This window comes from Pinus tabuliformis, chromosome 9 (assembly GCF_031772625.1).
Source record: "Pinus tabuliformis cultivar Carrire ecotype Pingquan chromosome 9, CPIR1, whole genome shotgun sequence".
NCBI lineage: Eukaryota > Viridiplantae > Streptophyta > Pinopsida > Pinales > Pinaceae > Pinus > Pinus tabuliformis.
In genome coordinates this window covers 625,175,767-625,200,566 of record NC_142307.1, presented here as the reverse complement: position 1 = coordinate 625,200,566, position 24,800 = coordinate 625,175,767, and the positions used below count along the sequence as shown (strand labels likewise).

The 24,800-nt window shown below is 37.7% G+C and overlaps 1 protein-coding gene across 1 annotated transcript; it reads left to right on the top strand.

The window, feature by feature from the left end:
- Window positions 1-10,763: 10,763 nt before the first annotated feature.
- LOC149150163 (protein DMR6-LIKE OXYGENASE 1-like) lies at window positions 10,764-12,187 on the top strand. Its single transcript, XM_089442720.1, has 4 exons — window positions 10,764-11,011; window positions 11,140-11,387; window positions 11,490-11,811; window positions 11,945-12,187. The coding sequence occupies exons 1-4, from the start codon at window positions 10,775-10,777 to the stop codon at window positions 12,185-12,187; spliced, it is 1,050 nt and encodes a 349-aa protein (XP_089298846.1). The 5' UTR covers window positions 10,764-10,774.
- The last annotated feature ends 12,613 nt before the right edge of the window (window positions 12,188-24,800 follow it).

Sequence of the window (24,800 nt, the reverse complement as noted above, 5' to 3'; positions counted from 1 at the left end):
CTCACAACTATAAATATGGAAGTGTTGTTGCCCTAGTCTTCCACAACCTATAAGGTTGACACCACAACAATTGGAAGAAAAAAGAGCAAAAGGGCTTTGTTACAGTTGTGATAGCAAATACACTAAAGGTCATAAGTGTTCTGAGAAGAAATTATTCTACATAGATTGTGAAGAGGAAGAAGAAAAGGAGCAAGAAAGGTCAAAAGAAGAGGATATACTCCAGGAACAAATCCTAGATAAAGAAGAAATGAATCCGACCATATATTGTAATGCATTGGCTGGAATTACCACTCCTCAAACCATCAAGATAGAAGGACAAATCAAGAAGAAAAAGGTAATAGTGTTGATTGATTCAGGAAGTACCCACAATTTTATTCATTGTAAGATAGCAAAAGAATTGAATTGCTTCCTATATCCAGCACCAGAGTGTCAAGTGATGGTTGCAAATAGAGGAATGATAAATTTCTCTGGAAAGTGCCATAATATCAAGTTATCCATGGGAGAATATGTATTGACTAGCCCAATGCTTTCCATTCCAATGGGAGGTGCTGATGTTGTACTAGGAGTCCAATGGCTACAATCCTTGGGTAAAATAGCTTTTAATTTTCAAAATTTTAAGCGGAAGGAAAGGAAGTTGAATTAAGGGGTATTGCAGGGAAACTGGGAAAGATAATCAGCTCTAATGGTATGAAAAAGCTTCTAAAAAAGGAACAAAGATGTGTAATTGCACAATTATGTTCGCTAGATGTTTCCACATCGAAATCATATATTTCTCTAGATCTCCAAAAAGTCTTGGACAATCATTCCAAGGTATTTGAGACTCCCAAAGGTCTCCCATCTATTCGTGATCATGATCATGCTATTCATCTGATTCCAGGAAGTGTTCCTCCAAACATCAGGCCGTACAGATATCCCTATGCCCAAAAGAGTGAAATTGAACGTATGGTTGCAGAAATGCTAGAGGCTGGTATAATTCAACCTAGTCAAAGTTCTTTCTCTACTTCAGTAGTATTGGTGCACAAGAAGGATGGATCATGGCGCATGTGTCCGGATTATAGGGAGCTCAACAAGCCCACTATTAAAGATAATTTTCCCATTCCTATCATTGATGAATTATTGGATGAATTGCATGGATCAATTTACTTCACCAAGTTGGATCTTCATTCAGGATATTATCAAATAAGAATGAAGACTGAAGACATTCTGAAAACAACATTTAGAACTCATGAGGGTCATTATGAATTTTTGGTCATGCCTTTTGGCCTTACCAATGCACCTTCTACATTTCAAGGTTTGATGAATTCCATTTTCAAATCCTTCCTTAGAAAATTTGTGTTAGTATTTTTTGATGATATACTAATCTACAGCAAGTCTTGGAAGGATCATGTTGAACATGTTGACAGGGTGCTACAACTATTGGAGGAGAAACAATTATATGCAAAAAGATCCAAATGTTTCTTTGGAGTACAAGAGGTGGAATATCTGGGTCATATTGTATCTCATGGAGTTAAGGTATACCCTAGCAAAATTAAATCCATTAAGGAATGGAAAATCCCCACATCCATAAAGCATCTGCGAGGATTTCTCGGGTTGACAGGGTATTATCGCAAGTTTGTTAAGAATAATGGGAGAATAGTAGCACCTCTAACAACATTATTGAAGAAAGATGAATTTTTATGGACTCTAGAAGCAACAAAGACCTTCGAACATCTTAAAGAGGCAATGTGCTAAGCAATTAAGACCCCAGGTCTATTACAACCTTTATCCATTCCAAGCCAACTTTGGGAGGAGGTTTCAATGGATTTTATCACAGGTTTACCCAAGTTTGAGGGAAAGAGTGTCATCATGGTGGTAGTTGACAGACTTACCAAGTATGCACACTTTTGTGGATTATCACATCCATTTAAAGCCAATACAATTTCTACTGCATTTATGGAAACAATTCAAAAGCTACATGGAAACCCAAAGATTATTGTAAGTGACAGAGATCCCATTTTCACTAGAGATTTTTGGACAGAATTATTTTCTTGTCTCGGTACTCAGTTAGCTCATAGCTCATCTTATCATCCTCAATCTGATGGGAAAACTGAGATAGTAAACAAATGTTTGGAAGGATATCTTCGTTGCTTTGTATCTGATAAATAGACACAATGGGTCAAATGGTTGCCTCTGGCTGAATGGTGGTATAACACTTCCTTCCACATAGCAACAAAAATGACCCCATTTATGGCACTTTATGGATATCAGCCACCATCCGTCACATCATATTTAAGAGAAAATTCTAAGGTTCAAGCAATGGAACATCACATCAAGCATCAACAATAAGTCCTCCAAATCTTAAAGGATAACCTCGTGTTGGCGTAGAATAGAATGAAACAACACGCAGATCAACATCGCAGCAAAAGAAGTTTTGATGTAGGTGATTGGGTATTCCTACGGCTAACCCCATATAAAGAAATGTACCTCAAGCAAGCTAAGAAGGATAATAAATTATCACCAAAGTATTATGGTCCGTACAAGGTGTTGCAAAAGATTGGTACTATGGCATACAAATTGGAGCTTCCTGCAGCTTCTCGAGTGCACCCAGTTTTCCATGTTTCATGTTTAAAGAAGGTTATAGGCGACAAGCTCCTAGTTCAAACAATATTGCCAGAACTTGACAAGGAAGGAAAAATTATATTGGAACCGGAAGTAGTCACAGAAACAAGAACTCGACAGCTACGAAATCGATCAATTTCGGAGTATCTCATCAAGTGGAAGAACTTATCTGCTAAAGATTCCACATAGGAGGATGAGAATTTTATACAGAAGCATCCATAACTACTCAAGCGTTGAGGACAACACTTTTTTGAAGGAGAGGAGCATGTTAGGTCCCTAGAATACTAGTGATTACCCCATTACTATTGTAGTTGTATCCCTTATTAATATTTTTGTTCCCCTATTGTCCCCATATTGTTATTACTATGCCCCATAGAATCCCTCTATTGTTATTTTTGTGCCTTTATATTATTATTGTTAGGTCGGCTGGGTTATATTGTGACTCCTTAGACTCCTATATATAGAAAGGAGGTTTTGTCATTTGAATCATCAAAGAATCATTCATTTGTGTAATGTAAAGGAGGTTTCCCCCTCGAAGAGGCTGAATTCTAAGGCGTTTATCTATCTTTTCTATCTTTTTGTGAGCTGGTTTCGTAACAAAACAGAGATCAGTTGCACTTATCTCAGCAGAGGCTGAATACATGGCTACTAGTCAGGCTACATGTGAGGCCATTTCGATGCAGAAGACTCTAGTGGGATTGTTTGGTCAGAGGATGGATCCAACCATGATCTACCACGATAATAAGAGTTGTATCAAACTCTCTGAGAATCCAGTTTTTCATGACAGGTCCAAGCACATTGATGTCCGGTATCACCATCTTCGAGATTGTGTGGTCAAGAGGATCATGTTGTTGCTGTATGTTTTGACTGAGGAACAGGATGCAGAGATTTTGACGAAGGTATTGTCAAAATGCAAGTTCAAGTTCCACAAAGACAGGATTGGGGTTACTGATAATCCCTTTCTTGTTGAGAGGGAGTGTTGAAACTAGCAACAAGAAATGCTAAATATAGAAGTGCTAAATTTAGTACTATTATAAATATCATTTCAGGATACCTTCCTATTTTAGTTAGTCCCTGAACTAAAATAGAGAAGTAAAAATTTGAATTTGATCTTAGGAGTTGTTTGTAAAATAATTAATTAATTCACCATGAGTTAATTAGTTGTAGAAAATCAAACATGAAGTCTATGTGGGGACATGCAACAGTTTCTCCATTAATTGAGGAATTTATCCATCAGTTAAAGAGATAAGGATGAGTTGTAATTAGTTGGCTCAGTTAACTGAGTCAAGTCCAATTAGATTAATTCAAACAGTTTGTTGAGTTAATTGCGAGTTCAGTTAGTTGCATGCATTCATGTAACTGCTGCACTTCAGATAACTGAATATTCTCTCATAAATAACTCATGCATGTCAGTTCAGACAGAGACCTAGTTGAGATCAGATGGAGGGATAGTGTACTATCAGTTGCTAGAATATTCCATTGTGAATATATCTTGCATGCAAAATAAATTCTTTCCTTGAGGATTGTGCAGTTACTTCTTCAGGTTTCGTGAGTGTGATGAGGCCAATTCACACATGTGGCATCACTGGACCCCAAGAAAACTACGCAAGGAAATAGGAGGCTTGGAGGGCTTGAGGAGGACATATATTGTGTCTATTCAGTTTGTGAGTTGTATTGTTTAATTGCAGAGAGAGAAGGATAGCTTGAGAGCTGATTATTTTTGTAACTTGAACATATTTCCACTTGTATGATGATACAGAGTTGGGGTTTTAGGCTGAGGCTTTCCCCGGGTTATTTCTTCTGTGTTATGTGTGATTGATTTCTCATTCTCAGTTATATGTGTTCTCATTGATCTTTCTATATTCGATTAAGCTTCCGCAAAGTTTGTTGTAGAAGTAGATCTTGTATTTTGCTTTAGTCTATTGCATAATCTGTTGATCTACAGTGGGAATTTCTACAGTTTTCCCAAAGAAAAACTTGTGTCTGCTATGGATGTGTGTGTATATTCTTTTTGTTCTCTATTTCTCACATTTTGGCTACACCATTTATTTAAGGGGGGAAAACAACTATTAAAGAATCTAAAATCTAAGGGAAGAATTAACCTACATGGTTTCAATATTTTATCAAATTTGTTCTAACCAATTACTTCGGTGGCATATCCGTAGTAGTTCATAGATCACATTAGTATCATAGAAAGTTTCTTTAGGAAGTTGTATGGGATTTAAGAATTGATTTAAGGATAAAGTCACATAACCCTAGCCATAACCAATGTATTTCTTCACAATAAACCTCATGATCTAGAAAAAGTGAGATTTGGGAGATTGGAAATGAAAATCACTAATATCAACCTTCTCATGATATCTTTAGTAAAAGCAAGCTACAATTTAAAAGGGGTAATGTCTCTAACTCCACACTCAAATCTTTAAAAGAAAATTTTCACGGAATTTGAATATTATCCATAACACACAAAGATTTATAAAATGTTTTAAAAACAAATTTTAATCCCTTAATAAAAATAAATAAAATGTTTTATTGTGTAAAATAAAATATATAATTAAAATATAAAGCTAATAAATAATCATATATATAGAAAAATAATTATAAGAGATTTCCTATAATTTGAAAGTATTTTTCCACTACACTTAAATAGGAAATATCTACAAGTTCGATATCATATATCGTATAGATTTAAATTACCTTTTTAACAACTCATATATAGAAAATGTGTGGAGGTTTTTTGTTATATATATATATATATGTATATAATTTATTTTCTGTAGAAAAATCATAACCTTTTATTAAGATTTATAAATAGTTACATAAGTACATGCTTGAGGAATTCAACATAAGTTTGTCATATAGCATGAGAATACAAAAATTGGGCTTTATAAGAACACTTTAGCCCAAAATATAAAAAATGATCATCCAAAAAAAAAATCGACATATTAAATAGTTCTAGCAAAATAGTAGTATGTCTACAACTATAGTTCATGGGATTGCAGGTTCCGCCATCAACAAAAAACTATCCACTATGATCTATCAAAAAAGAAAGAGGAGAAAAACAAGAAGAGTTTTTCATATTTCCAAGAAAGACTAGTGCTAATGGAAGAGGTTTGACGCCTCTACTGAGTCGTTGAGCATCCATATTCCTTGATCCTATCCAGCACCCACTTTAGATAGCGCATTTGCTTCTGCAGTTTGCTCCATGTATATATGATAACATGTAATAATGTCAAATGATGATTTGAACTGAACAATTTCTTCATAAATAGGCAACAGATTTTTATTGTGACATCTTTGGACAACATTGAACCAATTGGATACATTAAGGGAATCTCCTAAGATTCAGAGAGATCTGCAACCCAATTCCAATATATTGTGAAATCTTTGGACAACATTGAACCAATCGGCTACATTGAGGGAATCTCGAAAGATTCTGAGAGATCTGCAACCCAATTCCAATGCCCAACACAATAGAATCTTTAGAGAGAGAAGTTCAACATAATTGTTTGTCCCCCTTCCCAAGCCTATCTTTGACTTCAACGTGCAGAGGATTGTTGAATATATATTCAACTTTATTTTAATTCATATTATCTTTAAAAATAACATTAAAATTTCTCATCAATATAAATAACATATTTGAATTAAATTTGATTAAAAGTATAAAATATATAAAAACAATAATTTTATTTAGAAATGTTATTTTTAGTTGAGAAGCTTTGTATTATTATTTTTACCATAATGAATAGTAATTAATTGGAGTAATCTCGGCTAGGCTCAAGATCAAATCTAGTGGCTACCAGTATAAAAGAAAGAGTATATCCAATAGTTCGTAAACTAAATATGCCACGAATTTACGACTTAGCAAGAACTGAAACTCCACGAGGTTTGGGGAGCCTACTCCTTGAGCCTTATCACAATGGGCCAAATATGTCCCCTCCATCGGATTTGAAATCGAGCGGAGGAGAAAAATATGTACCTGATTTATCATGTTATTATTATCATCCTGCCACAAGTTTTTTTGACAGGCGGATACCACGTTACATGTCCAAAACATTGTTACATTACAAAATCGGGTAGGATTCCCTAAGAAACTACCTCTATTATATTGTAATAAACATAAATAAACAATGATAGACATAACCAGAGACAACATAAGTAACAAGTGGATACATCAAGTCATGCATGAACAAAGTTAATTGGTGGTGGAATCAATCTGCATGGCCTCTAGGTGTCCATCTTCCACCTTGATCTTTGTAAACACAATGTTAGCTAGGTGCTCGGCCAAGATGTTGAGTTTTTGGTCAAGTTTGTTCAATTTCCTCTAAATGTCCTCAAGCTGGACCTGATTCTTTTATTGGCTTGCACCCTTTTCCTCGATATCCTTTCCCATAACCATCTTCATTTTCCAATAAATGCCAATTGCATGGAGGTATCAATTATATTGAGCATGGGTGCAATGAGCTGCTAGCATGGAATCCCCAATTGTTTCTAGCATCTCCACATCTAACATATTCATGTTCTTTAGCCTTGCCTCCTCCTCAGCTGCAACCAATTCTATCTAGAAAACTAGCTTGATACAAGAGTGGTACCTACTCGCGGCTTTCTCCACTACAATCTATGCACGAGAAGCTAGGTTTGGTGCAATGCACTGTGGACCATCCCCCCCCCCGCACCACCTCAAATCGCAACAGAGCTAGTTCGACCACGACGTCCCTTGATCATCTAAGAAATAGGGTGTCAAATAATCCACATGATAATACCTCCATATATTGTTGGGAGCAGACGAGGTTAATATTTCTCGCATACTTGTATTTGGTTGTCCCTGCCATTTTTACTGAATGAAAATCGAGCTTAGATAAGATAGACAAGGAAGAAATTAGGACCAACGGGGAAGAACTTAGGTCACTTTAAGTAGTAAACTAGCACTGGGATGAAACACAAAATAGTAAGTTGACAATGAAAGTCATTTCTGAAAACCAAAGACTCTCACTTCATTTCACTAGAGAGAATACTACTCTAGTAAGCCCTTCCAGGAGAAGCAAAAATTTCCCAACTAAATAGATTTCTAAAGAACAGTTGGGTTTATGTGCTTCCATAGGCCAACCACTATATATAACCAAAGTTTATTCAGTGTAGTAGTGACAGAGGTGTTCCTTGACATATCAACTATTATGCCAAACTATATAAACCCTCATCTAAAATGAAATAGCCAATGAATGAAACCAAAGAAATGGAAGAGGTTACCTACACGAAGCCTAGTGCTACTTGGAAACTTCACATTCATCCATGTCTAGTAAAAAAAATTACTAGACAAGCCACGCCTCATGAATGAGAAAATCTTGGTAGCGATGAATATAGCCCTAATTGTTTTGTTATCGTTATGATAGAAACAATAGTGGTATTACTCCACCATGTCCATGGTGTCATACCCCATGATGGTGCTATCACAAATATTGATTACTAGGGTGTTTATTGCTAGCAAGAACCATATGGGCTCTATTGCAAACCAAGTACCACACAAATTTACTAAGTTCGATTAGACTTCAAACCTCTTACGATGATCACCTTCGCCTTGTGGCCAACATTGGCTTTGGCTACTTGCATTATCCTATGACTCCTACATAATTCTTACCCGATATGAGGGCATTTAAAAATATCTTATAATACTTATTTTTTCTTTAAATAAATTTAATAAAAAAATTTAAAGTAAAGAAATGTATTCTAACTTACCTTTAGTTTATATTATTTTTATAGTTTATTGTTGAAAATAAAATCAACATTTTTTATTAATTTAAAATGATATAATTGAATTAAATTCCATTAAAAACATAAAATTAATAATTGTATTTAATTAAAAAAAATTAATATATTATAATATTTGATTTTTTTACAAAATTAATAATAAATAAATAAATATATATTTTTTTTATTTTAAAAATTCATTTATATAAATTAATTTAATATATTATGTTCCGTATATTATTTTTAATGCACAAACTTGGATTACGTTATGCATCATTGATATTTAATTAATTGATAAGTAACGATCAGTGCTCTTGTTTTATATATTTAAATTTTTAATTACAAGATAATTAAATAATTAAATATTTAATTAATTACAATTTCATTATAAATATATATTAAAAGTTAAAAACTCTAAAACAACAATTATATTAAAAACTAAAAACTCTAAAATGACAGTTTTAGAAAAGAGAAGAATTTTTTGTTGGGAGTTTTTCTTGCATCCAATTTTTGAGAAACAAATTTCAAGGGGCACTTTCATTTAGGTGAAAGCCATTGATCATATCTCTATGCTTGTTACCAAAATTCATGATTGGAAAGGAATTCTCACTTCATGAAAGGAATTAGCTCAGAGATTATGGCATAGTCAAGAATGCTTCAATATTTTTAGTTTCAAGATTAAATAGTGGAGCTAAAAACTAGGGTGTATCATGTGTCTAAGTCAAAATCTTTGGAGGATACCCTCAAGCCAAGGCCCACACTCTAGATTCCCAAACAGATCTGGCTAAGCCTTCATTGTGGGTCAAGTGGAAAATATCCAACTGTTAAAGTGGATCATCTTCAATCTGAGGATGCTTACATGGATTATTTGAAGTGTGTCATTATCTTTAGATTTAATGGGTTATGGCTGCAATAGAGAAATGGTGCATGAGGCCTAATCCCTAAATACAGATCAATTTTTTGTTTGAAATGTTTTTTTTGGTGTATTTTTTTTGGCTTTTTTCTGGAAACTTGGTTTACTCACAACTACAGTGACTCCAATTTGGGTAAGACTCCCAAATTTGCCCCTTCATTTTCTACATCTAGACATCTTAGGTGATGTGGGCAACTCACTCTGTGGTTTCATTAACCTAGACACAAAAATACTTGTACTGTAACCTTTTCCTGACTTTGTTGAAATTGATCTTAGCAAAGGGTTGTAGGACATTGCCAAATGACTTCATCTTTTTGTAGCTAGTGGACAACCAAAATGCATCATTCCACTATAGGAATTGTCAACAACCCAATCATCTCCATAATGTTTCTCCATCTTCTCAAGGGCTCTCTCCTCCTCCAAATTCCATGAATAAGTCACCATGATGGCAAGATCCAAAAGCTTCAAAAAAAACTAAGAATTATTCAGCTCACAAATTAGAAAATACTCAGCAATAAAAAAATTCTACAACATAAACGAGTCTTTCAGCCTCAACTCAACCACATGCAGAGACATCTCATCATGCAAATGCCAAGATCCATCCCTTGAATGGAGAAATAGAAGATACAACTTTGGTTTTCCCTTATTCAAGAAACAACCCTAAATACTTTCATAAATCGTTCAAAAAAACAGCCACAAATACTTTCATAAATACTTTCATAAATCGTTCAAGAAACAGCCACAAATACTTTCATAAATCAAAGGGAAAAAAGGCTCAGATAAAATTTATGGTCGTTCATGAGTTCTTTTACCATAAAAATAGTAAATATATTGGCATTCACAATTATAAATTAGTTAATTTTTATTTAAATTCAAGTTGACTTGTCTCTTGATATTAAATTAAGTTATTATTACTGTGGAAATGACCCACCAAATTTAACTTGTAATGAACTAATATATATATATATATACCTTTGACTTCAAAATTTATTATTTTAAAATTGGAAACCACGTTATCGTTGCGTGATGCGTTCCCCACTAACTTTAAAATGCTGATGAACAGAGTCACACATTTCTTGATATTAGATTTAGTTATTATTATTGTGGAAATGACCCACCAAATTTATATGCTAACTTGTAATGAACTTTTCTATATATATACCTATACCTTTGACTTCATTTTTTATTTTTATTTTTAAATGAAAAACGTTGCGTGATGCGTTCCCCACTGCAATTTAAAATGCTGATGAGCAACGTTATAGAGTCACGCATTTAATATTTAACGACCATTTCATGAGTCACTTGGATTTTGGATTCGTCCCTTCTCAAAGTCAATCTGTTATTGATATGAAACGACCACTATTAAATTTAAATCTCATAATATTAATGAGAATTTCATAATCTCAATCCTCAACGGATCAAATTTAATCATTGGCCAATGCATCTCAACTCTATAAATACCCATATCACACATTTGCACATCAGCAGCATTGGAGGAGGAGGAAGATGTCTCTTACAATGGATGCGCCGACCCAACAGCTCAGTAATGCTATTCAAAAGCTCATGTCCAATGGAATAAACAACCTCAAGGTGCAGCACAGATATATCCTGCCTCCCCATGAGCGCCCACAGATGGCCGAGGTCTCTTATTCTGAGAGCATTCCTGTGATAGACCTAGAAGATCTGGACGGCCCTAACAGAATGACAGTAGTCCATCAAATCCGACGTGCATGTGAAGAGTATGGTTTCTTCCAGGTACACACACCTCAATCCCTACCCAACAATTCTCCCTCCTGTCACTGTTTTATACTATATGGTTGATTTTTTTACCATATCATACTTGCAGACTATTCAGTATTATATATTTTTTTTGTTGATATCAGATAGTGAACCATGGCGTTCCAGAGAACGTCATGAAAAACATGATGGAGGTAGCAAAAGAGTTTTACGAAATGCCAGTGGAAGACAGAGCATGCCTCTACTCAGAGGACGAAAAGCAGCCAGTCCGGCTTTTTACCAGCTTGAATCTCCGCAAATACAAGGTTTTGAACTGGGTGGACTATCTCTTGCAGCCTTGTCATCCTCTGGAAGAAGTCATCGACTCTTGGCCTGAAAAACCTGCAGCCTATAGGTTATCACCAAAACTTTATGTAAGACATAAAGCACTAGAAATGATTCATCTTAACCCACCATGCAAAAGTTTAACTTGCTTGACTTGGAGTTTTTGTTACAGAGATATTGCGGGCAAGTACGCTGGTGAGTTGAGAGCATTGATATTAAGGCTGCTGGCTGCAATTTCAGAAGCTCTGGGGCTAGATTTCAATTACTTGAATAAAATTCTTGGAAAACATAGCCAAGTGATGGCTATAAATTACTATCCTTCATGCCCAAACCCAGATCTCACTCAGGGTCTACCAAATCATTCAGATGGAAGTGCCCTCACTGTGTTAATGCAAAGCAATGTCAGTGGCCTGCAAGTATTCAGAAATGGAAAGTGGGTTGCCGTAGAACCCGTGGCTAACGCGTTTGTGGTCAATTTGGGAGATCAGCTGCAGGTTAGAAACAATGAGCATATCTAGATTCTATATAGTTAGTTATTCTCTGTATGCAAGAATTTGATAGTATTCATTGAATTTGATTAGTGTGTGATTTGAATGCGTTTTGTTGTGTGTGATTTGCATATATTAGGTTGTGAGCAATGAGAGATTTAGGAGCGTCGAGCATCGAGTAATAACGAATATGCAGAGTGCACGCATATCAATTCCCACTTTCTATTCGCCTTCAGGCGATGCTTTTATTGCTCCTGCAACCAGCTTGGTGAATGAACAACAGCCAGCTTTGTATCGAGGATATAAGTTTGAAGAGTATTCGGCAACTTTCTGGAACCGTGAATTAAAGGGAAAGAGTCTGCTGGATCGTTTCATGATCTAATGAAAATTTATTTCCAGGGAGCTTTCTAAGAATTTCAATAATAGTTTGCGTTTGCGGTTGCATATTCACCCCACCATGATAATGTGCATTCATCACATCGATGTAATGTTGAAGTTTGGAATAAATATAGAGATCACATGTCGGATTATCAGTGTTTTTCTTATATTTATATGTCTTTCATTTTTATTAAAGATGAAATTTGATATAAATGGTGATATTTACTTTACTTCGTTAAATTTATTTATGCCTTTAAAATATATTTTAGGCCACATAATTTTTTTTTAAAGAATTGATATATTTTATTTATATATTATATTTGACCAAGGTTTTTATTAAAAATATATATTATTTAAATTTTAAAACAACTAATATATGTTATTTATGAGTATGGGTGTAGAACACATAGTGATAAGGTGTTTTTTTAAGATACTTCATGGTGAAAAATCCATTTAATCCAATTTAGTGGACAAAAACTTAAAAAATTATTATAGAAAAGAAAAGATACTAATGTATACTATTTATGTATTATATTTTATTATATTCCAAATGAGGCAAATGGAGGGAAACGAGACCCTATGGATATCTTCCAAGTCTTAATTAGCAAAGTTGATGATGGAACGGTATGGAGGGTGGCACAACCACTGCACATGCTATTGCATGCACATCACCACCGAAGCAATGTTTTGTACTAGACCCTCCAACTGTTTGCAAGGAACTCGGTATGTTTTCGTCGACCATATTGCAAAATATGAAGAGGTTTTACTGCATGAAACTTCTTGGTTGATGACTTGTAGTTGCAGTGTCTATCAAGTCTCTTTTTGGTTGTTTTTCATTTGGATTATAGCTTGGTCTTTCATATGTCGGTGCTTTAGTCCTCAATTTCTCATTCTCGTCGGCTCTGCGAGCTTTAATGGCACTGCCCACAGTGAGGATGGGTATGGTAAATGGTCGGGAACCTATTACGAAAATTCTCCTTGTCATGGGAGCCAATTCCTTTGCAATGTATTGTTTAATTTTGTCATGTATGGTGATGGCAATGAGAATTATGTCTGTGATGGTTTGAGGGAAGCCTTAGGTCGTAAAAGAAAAAATAACCCTCATTCCCTTAGCCATCCATGTGGTTCATGAATTTTTCTAAACCTTTTAGAGTCCATGAGTTTCGGCTAGTGTGATAAAACTGTGCATAGTGAGGGAAAAATCCTCAATTGGGATTCGAGGGAAATTGGGTATATCATGTTCGTATGTTTATCAAGCATGTAATGGTGGACCATTCTAGGGATAGGGAGTTTCCCATATTTCGAAGACAGAAGGTGTGGCTTTTCTACCCAATTGTAGCCATATTCAATTACCAGTCTCACACATTGATGCCAAGTAAGTTAAAGGGGCGCAACTGGGGTCTAGTCCCTAGATCGAACCACTTACAATTCTCAATGCATAATTTAAATGATATGTGTTTCTATCATCTAGCATTGAAATGTGCTCTCCATCCATGAAAATTAATCTTGAAGTGCAACTGAATGTTATGCAACCAACTCACAAAAAGATAGATCAACGACTTAAAAAGTATCCTCTTCGAGGGGGGAGATCTCCTTTACATTACATAAATGAACGATTCTTGCATGATACAAATGGCAAAACCTACTTTGTATATATAGGAGGCTAAGGGGTCACAATATAATCAGAGCCTATATAACAATAATAATGTAAGGGCACAACAATAACAATAGTGGGCTTCAATGGGGCCCCACAATAACAATATGGGGGCTACATTGGCACAACAATAACAATAAGGAGGTCACACTAACAATAACAATAAGGGGGATACACTAGTATTATAGGGACCTAACATGCCCCTCTCCTTCAAAAAAGTGTTTTCCTCAATGCTTGAGTAGTTCTAGATGCTTCTGTATAAAATTCTCATCCTTCAATATGGAATTTTCAACAGGTAATTTCTTCCACTTAATGAGATACTCTAAAATTGATTGATTCCATAGTTGTCAGGTTCTTGTTTCCATGACTACTTCCAGCTCAAGTATGATTTTTCCTTCTTCGTCAAGTTCTCGCAACACTATTTGAACTGGAAGCTTGTCACCAATAACCTTCTTTAAGCATGAAACATGGAAAACTAGGTGTACTTTGGAAGATGTAGGAAGCTCCAATTCTTATGCCATAGTACCAAATTTTTGCAACACGTTGTAAGGATCATAGTACTTGGGTGATAATTTATTGTCCTTCTTAGCTTTGTTGAGAGACATTTGTTTGTATGGTTGTAGCCGTAAAAATACCCAGACACCTACATCAAAAATTCATTGACTACGATGTTGATATGCTTGTTGTTTCATTCGATTTTGCACCATAATGAGGTTATCCTTTAAGAGTTGGAAAACTTGTTGTTGATGCTCAATGCGATCTTCCATTGCTTTACCTTATAATTTTCTCTTAAATATGATGTGATGGATGGTGGATGATATCCATAAAGTTCCATAAATGGGGTCGTTTTTGCTGCAATATGGAAGGAAGTGTTATACCACCATTCATCTAGAGGTAACCAATCGACCCATTGTGTTTGTTTATCTGATACAACACAACGAAGATATACTTAGAAACATTTGTTCAATATCTTAGCTTTCCCATCAAATTGAGGATGATAAGATGAGTTATGAGCTAATTGAGTACCAAATCAAGAAAATAGTTTTGTCCAAAAATTTCCAATAAAAATGGGATCTCTATCACTTATTATAATCTTTGGGTTTCTATGAAGCTGTTGAATTGTTTCCATAAATGCAGTAGCAACTGTACTACCTTTAAAAGGATGAAATAATGCACAAAAGTGTGCATACTTGGTAATTCTACCAACTATCACCATGATGATACTCTTTCCTTTAGACTTGGGTAAACCTATGATAAAATCCATTGAGACCTCCTCCCAACGCTGACTTGGAATGGCTAAAGGTTGTAACAGACCCGAGGTATTAATTGTCTCAACTTTATTTTTTTGGCAAACCAAACATTCTGCCACAAACTTCTGAATATCAGATTTAAGGCCATCCCAAAAAAATTCCTTCTTGACCCTATGGTAAGTTTTTAAAAACCTTGATTTCCCTCCTAAGGGAGAGGTGTGCAATTCCAAAAAAAATATTTTGTTTGAGTTGGGAATTCTTACAAAGATATAAGAAATATTTGTACCATAATGAATCATTTTTCCAGCTAAATGTATCAGATGTACTCGGATCTTGCTGCAACTTTTGAATAAGTAACCTCACCTCTTCATCATTATTCCATTCATCCATTGTTTCGGCTATCCACTCGGGTTGGATAATAGAAATGACACAAAGAAACGCTCCAGATCCTCGTCCTTTCTTGAGAGTGCATTTGCAACAATATTTTGCTTCCCTTTTTTGGATATGATTTCAAAGTCATAACCCAACATCTTTGTCACCCATTTTTGTTTCTCTTCTGAAGTTAATATTTGTTCCAAAAAGTATTTAAGACTATCATGATCTTCTTTTACCTTGAAGTTTCTTCCCATTAGGTAAGGTTGCCATTGCTTTAGTGTGTGTAGTATTTCCAACATTTCCTTCTCATAAATAGGTTTGTGCAAATGATTTCCTTTGATTGGACGAATTTCAAAAGAAATGGGTCTTCCTTCTTGCATTAAAGCAACATCAATTCCATTTCCTGAGACATCACATTCCACAATAAATAAAAAAATACGAAGTCTGGCGTAACTAACACTGGTGCTTGGCACATTTCCTCTTTAAGATGTTCAAGCTTCTAGAGTCCAAGAAAATGCATCTTTCTTCAGTAATGATGTTAGAGGTGTCGCTATTCTCACATAATTCTTAACAAACTTGTGGTAATACCATGTCAACCCAAGAAATACTTGAAGATGCTTTATGGTTGTGGGGATTTTCCATTCCTTAATGAATTTAATTTTGTTAGGGTATATGTTAACACCCTCGTGAGATATAATATGACCCAAATATTCCACCTCCTATACTCCAAAGAAACATTTGGAGGTTTGTGCATATAATTGATTCTCCTCCAATAATTTGAGCACCCCATCAACATGTTGAACATGATCCTTCCAAGATTTGTTGTATATTAGTTATCATCAAAACATACTAACACAAATTTCTAAGGAAGTGTTTGAAAATGGAATTCATAAAACCTTGAAATGTGGAAGGTGCATTAGTAAGGCCAAAAGGCATGACCAAAAATTCATAATGACCCTCATGAGTTTTGAATGTTTTTTTCAGAATGTTTTCAGTATTCATTCTAATTTGATGATATCCTGAAGGAAGATCTAGATTGGTGAAGTAAATTTCTCCATGTAATTCATCCAACAATTCATCAATGACAAGAATGGGAAATTTATCTTTAACAGTGAGCTTGTTTATGTCCCTATAATCTAGACACATACACCATGATCCATCCTTCTTGTGCACCAATATTACTGGAGCAGAGAAAGAAATTTAACTAGGTTGAATTATACCAACCTCTAGCATTTTTGCAACCATAAGTTCAATTTCACTCTTTTGGGCATAAGGATATCTATAAGGCTTGATGTTTGGAGCAACACTTCCTGGAATTAAATGAATAGTATGATCCAGATTTAAACAGGAACGCAACAAATTACAGATATAACCATACATATAAAGATGCAACAGAAATAATACTTGATTTCATTACTGTAAAATACTGAAATATGGTTACAAACAGAAATGGAAATAAACTAGCTAGGGCGATGGTAGCTTATCTCTGAGAAGAGATGTGGCAGCTACATGCCTCTGAACTATGTTACAATGAGGCTCGAAGGCCTTTTTATTGTTGAGAAACAAAGGAAAACCCTAATTATCCAAAAACCTAACCCTAGAAGATGAAACGCCAAACTGTGGGCCCCGTTTGGGTAAATTGGTACATCAACTTCACGGGGTCATAACTTTGGCATACGATCTCTATTTGACGCGCACAATATCTTATTAGAAATATATTGCTCCCAGTTTTCCCAAAAAACGTCGTTTAGGGCCTCAAAACGGCTTCGCAAGTTCAGGACCCGAAAAATTGCTAAAAATAGTAAACTGTGCTATAATTAAGGAAACTGAAAAGCTTAAAGAAACAATGGTGGGGGTCCAAGTGGACTTTATGGGTGGCCACCAATATGCACCTCAATCATTCCTCCCCCCTTAGGAAGCAATGGTCCCCATTGCATTGAGTTCCTCCATGAGATGAGGAAACTTCTGCTGAACTTGGTCCATGGTGAGCCACTTGCCGTGCTGAAGGAGTTGGCCTGCTTTGACAACTCGATGTAGTTGGATATTCTGCTGGTGAGTGTGCTTAATCTGTGTGTCTATGATCCGATCAGTTGTAGTTTGTTCCATGCAATCTGGATTTAAATCTGTGGGTGTGAGTTGTTCTGCAATGTCGGATGTGTCTAGTAATGGTGGAAAGTATGGCCGAAGGCGGTCCACATAGAACACTAGGTGTAGGCCAAGGAATGGGGGAATGTTGAGCTAAAATGCATTGTCTCCCACAGCCTTGGTAATGGTGTAAGGACCATATCGGAGTGGTCTGAGTTTCTGATAAGCTCCGGTAAGGCGTTCCTTTTGCAAATGCAACCAGACTTTGTTGCCCACCTGAAACTTGTGTGGCACCCGATGTTGATAATGTCGCTGCTTGTACTTGGCATTTGATTTCTCCAAAATGTCGTGGACCTGCTGGCGAATATGTTGGGTGTGCTCAATGAAGTTGTTTGCATTATTTGTTTCAGACTAGACATGAGCCGAATATGCGTGAGTAGCTACAAATGGCATGGCCACATCAATGGGACATAGTGGCTGGAATCCCAACCCCACTTGAAAAGGGTTGTGGCCAGTAGAGTTGTGGAGAGCCCGCTTATAGCTGTGTTGAACATAAGGGAGGCTCTCACCCCATGTGCGTGGATGCTTTGAGTTGTACATGCACAGAATGTGTATGATCATCCTGTTGACAACCTCTATCTAGCCATCAGTTTGAGGATGGACGGCTGTGGACTTAGTGATTTTGGTGTCGAGCATCGACCATAGATTGGACCAAAATGTACTGAGGAACTTGCTATCCCGATCTGAGATGATAGACTGTGAGATCCCAAAGTGTACCCACACTCGTTCAAAGAAGAGTTTAGCAGTGGCTTCCGCTGTAATATTCTTCTTGCAAGCCGCCATAATGGACATCTTTGAGAACCTGTCGACGACCACAAAAACACAGTCATTTCCATGCTTAGTAGAAGGAAGGCCCGACATGTAATCGATGGAGATGGATTCCCAAGGTCGATTAGGGGTAGGTAACGGGGTATAGAGGCCTTGCTTCTTGATGGTCGGTTTGGCAATGGCACTAGTAGTGCATGATCTAATGTACTTCCTGACATCCTGTCGAAGATTTGGCCAATAGAAATATTTCTGTAGTACTGCAATCATTTTCTCGACCCCGAAATGCCCAACAACCCGACTGTAGTGTGCTTCCCAAATCTTCTTGGCACGCTCGCTTGAAGGAACAGAAAGGTGACCCAGGTGGCCTAACAAGGCATCCTAGAGGTGAAAATATGGAACATGCTGACCCTCCAAGAGTGTCTGGTATGTGTGGCCGAATTCTGGGTCGCTTTTGTAGAGAAGTGGCCAACGAAAAGTCTCGTGCCCATAAGAGTTGAGCACAATGGTTAATGCTAGGATCAGTGGTTGACTGAGGCAGACTGGAACATTATTGGTGCTACCCTTCTTATACTTGATATTCAAATGGAGTTGTTGAAGGTATGTGGACCACTTCTGATGGCTATCATTCAACAATTTCCCTTGGGTCTATATGAACTGCAGGGGTTGGTGGTCTGCGTGGATGACCATTTCCTTCCCCAAAATGTAATTCTTCCATTATCGCACGCCTGCAGAATGGAATACATCTCTTTGTCATAAGTGGGATACTTCCAGACTGTGTCTGAAAGTGTCTCACTATGATATGCCACCAGAAGCCCGTGTTGAGTAAGGACTATCCTAGTAGCATAGTCAGAGGCATCTGTCTCGACATCAAATGGTTGTTGCAAGTCTGGTAATGTGAGCACTGGTGCCAAGCAGAGGTAATATTTCAACTCTGTGAATGCCTTCTGTTGAGATTCAGACCAAAAGAATTTTGCTTTCGCTTGGTGAATTAACTCAAGGGCCAAGTGATATGAGAACATCCCAACACGAACCTGTGGTAGAAGTTGGAAATACCTAGAAAGTTGCGAAGCTCTGTCAGAGTGGTTGGAGATGGCCAATCCTGAATGACTTGGATCTTGGTTGAATCCACATGCAACCCTCGTTCATCAATAATGTATCCCAGATACTGAACCTGGGTCATGCCAAAGTGCATTTCTCCAAATTGGCACATAACCTATGTTGGCGCAGTGTTTGGAGAACCTGTCAGATGTGGTGGGGGTGCTCTTCCCAATTCTTGCTGAAGATCGAGATGTCATCCAAGTATACCACTATAAATGAGTTGGTGAATGGCTACAAGATGTCATCCATTGGCCTCATGAAGGTTGGAGGAGGATTCATCAATCCGAAAGGCATAACCAACCATTCAAAAAGGCCCTCCTTGGCTTTGAAGGCAGTCTTCCACACATCGGGGGGTTCGATTGGTACTTGGTGATATCCTGACTTCAAATCGATCTTGCTAAAATATTTTGCCCCCTTCAGTTGGTCCAAGAGGTCATCAATCCGTGGGATCAGGTACCTATTATGGACAGTGATCTTGTTCAATGCCCGATAGTCAATACAGAGTCTCCATGTCCCATCCTTCTTCTGTACCAACATGATCAGGCTCCCACGGGGTGATGAAATCAGATAGATGTTGGGTGTGGAGCCTGATTATCTTCTATAGTACCAGTATTTTGGACCCCAGTTCAAAATGGGGCAGCAACGCCGCCCGTAAAATGATCGCTGCCGTGGGGGGTTCAGGGGGGGCGACAGCGACTTTATGGAGCCCCCCCCTGGCGGGGGGATTCGGGGGCAGCACCCCCGAAGCTAAAAACAGCTGTAAAATTGCCTTGTAAAAGTATAGTAATTTCTAGTCAATCTGGGCCGTTCATTAGGCAGATGATCTGACGGTAGAACTTATGTTTATTTTAGGGTTTTTTTCCCTAGAAGGCAACCCCTCTCTTTATATGAGGGCATTGTATTTGAGGCTGAGACAGATGTGTATTCGGTGAGCGAGAAACATAGAGGTGAGACTGTGAGAGAAAACAAAGGATATTACAGCGGTTTTGCTGTAGGTTGTATCTCTTCATTTTGCTGGATAATAGAAAAGAAGGACTGGCTGTTCGGGGTGGACGTAGCCCAAACTGGGTGAACCACGTATATCTGTGTCTCTCTTGTTTTGTGCGTTTTCTGTGTTTATATTTCTGCAATATTATATGTGTTCCATTGCTCCGTAATATATAATTTTCTAACAATAGATGTGACCTTTCTGTAGCAATTTCTGAATCTACTTCTTGATTTCATTGTTCTCCATAATCGAGCGCCGATAGATTGGTCCATTGGGCAGCGGCGCACCTGGGGTCAGATTGATGGAGTGCTTGACCTGACAGTGCAGAGGAACCCCTGCGGGGGAGGTGAAGATGTCCTCGTACTCCTCCACGACCTTGTCCATTTGTAGTTGCTGTGCCGAGGGGCCCTGTTTGGAGGTCATGGCCATCATTTTCTTCTTTCCTTGAGGGTGTACCATCAGGAAAACAAATTTCCCGGTTTTGGAAATGAGCTTACTGCATTGTTTTGCAGTAACCAAAGAGATGGCAATAGGCGATGCAACCTCCGGTATCCTGTACAACTTATTTCCCAAAGTATCTGTAACAGCTCTTGAATTTGCCTCTTGATTTCATCATTCTCTAGAACGGAGCGTCGATAGATTGGTCCATTGGGTAACAACGCACCTGGGGTCAGATCAATGGAGAGCTTGACCTAACAATGCAGAGGCACCCCTGCGGGGGAGGTGAGGATGCCCTCGTACTCCTCCATGACCTTGTCCATCTATTTTTGTCATGTGGAAGGGCCTTGTCTGGAGGTCGTGGCCACTATCTTTTTCTTTCCTTGAGGGCATATCATTAGGAAAACAAATTTCCCGGTTTTTTGAAATTAGCTTACTGCATTGGTTTGCAGTAACCAGAGAGATGGTGGTAGGCGGGGCTACCTCTGGTATCCTATAAAACTTATTTCCTAATTTAACAATAATAGCGTGAAGCCTTGACTCATACACAACATGTCGCTTCCACAAGTATGGTTGTGCTAATAATACATCACAAACATCAAGGGGAGAAATGTCACACAATACCTCATCCATGAAGGGCTTGATGTTGTATGGAAGGTGACACTGTTGGCTCACGCAAAGATCCCATCCTTCGTGAAGCCACCCGATGGTGTATGGTTGTGGATGTGTTGTGGTCGGTAAGCCCAGCCACTTCATGACCTCTGCCGAAATGAGGTTATTTTGGCTCCCGCTATCGACAACGAACTGTAGCGGGGATCCCTTTACCCACATCTGGGAGTCAAAGATATGCTCCTCCTCCTCTGGATCTTCAGGTTCCTCCTTTTGGATCTTCATGGTGGCAACGGTGGCGTTGGGCTCCACATCAATAATCTGCTTCCCTTGTCATTCCCCTTGTTGGGTTCTGACTCAGAGTTGGAACATGCATCTAATTCTGAAACCTTTAACTCGGCCACCAATGACTGCTTGGCCCGACACTCACTTGTGTTGTGAGGGGAGCTCTTATGGAACTCACACCACTATCCCGTGTCCTTTTTCAGCTTCGCGACATTGTTCTTTGCTTGCAGATTTGGCAGGTTGTCTTGGGATGCCCCGCCTTGGCTTTGTCCTTTGTTCTATGGTTTGGGGGCACCTTTCCCTTGCTTCGGATTTGCAAATCCAAAGTCTCGTTTCTTTTGTTTAAACTTTTGCTCGATCTTGACAACATATTGGTATGTCGTGTCGAGCGAGGAGATGTTTAGGAATTCTATTTCTTCCTCGATGTATCTATGCAGGAAACTGTGGTATTTGAGTACCAGATGCTACTCTGAATGCTTGATACCCAAATTTGTGCGAAGGGTATGGAAAATATTGGTAAACTCAGGCACGTCTTGGTCCCTTCCCTGCCACAGCGTGGTCCAATTTATGTATTGATCCTCATAGCTTCCAACAGGGTAGTACTGCTCCTTGATGGCAATCCGGAATGAATTCCATGTGGGTGCAGCTAAAAATAGTGAGGCCATACTTTCATCCTTCTACTTGCAGTAGGTTTCCCACTAGTCCTTGACGTGGGGGGCGCTTTAAGAAGAGCGAAAGTAATCTTCTCCTGGCCGGAAAAATACCCTTCTAGCAGATTTAACCATTTATCTACGGCATCTGCATCTATCTAACCCTCAAATATGGGAATGTCAAAGTTAACTTGTACCTTAAAGGGTGTGGCGCTTCCAGAGTAGCTGCTGGAAGTAGATGTGTCACCCCTGGGTAGCTACTGAAGGATCTAGGAAAAGTTATCCATCATCGCGCTCCTTTGTCGCTTGAGGGCCTCTTCGAGCAAGATTTTGATAGGATCTCCTGCCCCCTCATCTTTCTTTTCATCCACCATGGGAGGCTGTCGGGATTTGCGAGGCTGGTCTTGCAAAGGTTCGACCAGTTCAAGCCCTAACTCCTTATATCCTGACCTCGTTGGGGACATGCAAAGAAAGACAGAGAAAGAGCAGACTGCTCTGATACCACTGATCCGGATTTAAACAGGAACGCAACAAATTACAGATATAACCATACATATAGAGATGCAATAGAAATAATACTTCATTTCATTACTGTAAAATATTGAAATATGCTTACAAACAAAATTGGAAATAAACTAGCGAGGGCGATGGTCACTTATCTTTGAGAGGAGATGTGGCGGATACATGCCTCTGAACTGTGTTAAAATGAGGCTCGAAGGCCTACTTATTGTTGAGAAACAATGGAAAACCCTAATCATCCAGAAACCTAACCCTAGAAGATGAAACACCAAACTGTGGACCTCGTTTGGGTAAATTGGTACATCAACTTCCCAAGGTCGTAACTTTGGCATACGATCTCCGTTTGACGTGCACAATATCTCGTTAGAAATATCTATTTGAGAGCTACAACTTTGGGGAAGAGAAACATGGTCCATGGACCCATGTTGCTCCCAGTTTTCCCAAAAAACGTCGTTTAGGGCCTCAAAACAGCTCCGAAAGTTTAGGACCCGAAAAACTGCTAAAAATAGTAAATTGTGCTACAATTAAGGAAACTAAAAAGTTGAAAGAAACAATGGTGGGGGTCCAAGTGGACTTGGCATATGGCCACCAATATCCACCTGGATCATGGTATGATCATGATCACGAATAGGGGGGATGCCTTTGAGAGTCTCAAACACCTTGAAATGAATTTCCAAGACTTTTTGGAGATCTGGAGAAATAGATGATTTCGATGTTTAAACCTCTAGTGAGAATAATTGTACAATTCTACTCCATTGTTGTTTCTTTAGAAGCTTTTTCATGCCATTAGAGCTTATTATATTTCCTAGTTTCCCTGTGATACCCCTTAATTCAACTTCCTTTCCTTCCCAAAAAAAATTCAAGAAAAGTTCTTGAAAATTGAAAGTTATCATCCCCAAAGATTGTAACCATTGGACTCCTAGTACAACATCAACACCACCCATTGGAATGGAAAGAATTGGACTATTGAATACATATTCCCCATGGTTAGATTGATATTATGTAATTTTCGAGAGAAATTTATCGTTCCTCCATTTGTAACCATCACTTGACACTCTTGTGTTGGATACAGGAAGTAATTCAATTCCTTGGCTATCTTACAATGAACAAAATTATGGGTACTACCCAAATCAAACAACACTATTACCTCTTTATTCTTGATATATCCTTCTATATTTAGAGTTTGAAGAATGATAATTCCTGCCAATGCATTACAAGATATAGTCAGATTCATTTCTTCTTTCTTTAGGGTTGGTTCCTAGTGTATATCCTCCTCTTTTGATGTTTCTTGTTCCTTTTCTTCCTCCTCTTCACAATCTATGTAGAATAATTTCTTCTCAACACACTTATGACCTTTAGTGTATTTTCTATCACAACTATAACAAATCCCTTTTTCTCCTTTTTGCCCCAATGGTGTCAACTTTGTAGGCTATGGAAGACTAGGAGCAATAACACTTCCATCTTTATAGTTTTGAGTGGTAGACTTCCTTGTTGCCACAATTTTGCTTTCAATTTTTCTTGCCACCTTGAATGCCTTCTCCAATGAATCAGGTTCCAAAAGGTGAACCTCATGTTGGATGTTATCTTTTAAATTCCCTATGAAGACATCAATTGTATGCTCCTCTGGAATATCTGTTACCCTAATATTCAATTTTTGAAAGTTTTCAATGTGCTCTGCCATTAAACCCTTTTGTTTGAGATTTATCAATTGGATAAAGACTATGTTTCTCTTTGTATATTCATAATTTGCTATCATTTCCCCCATAAAAATATACCAATTGAAAAGTGGTTTACGAGAAAAAATCCATTTATACCATACAAATTGATTTGGTTCTAAA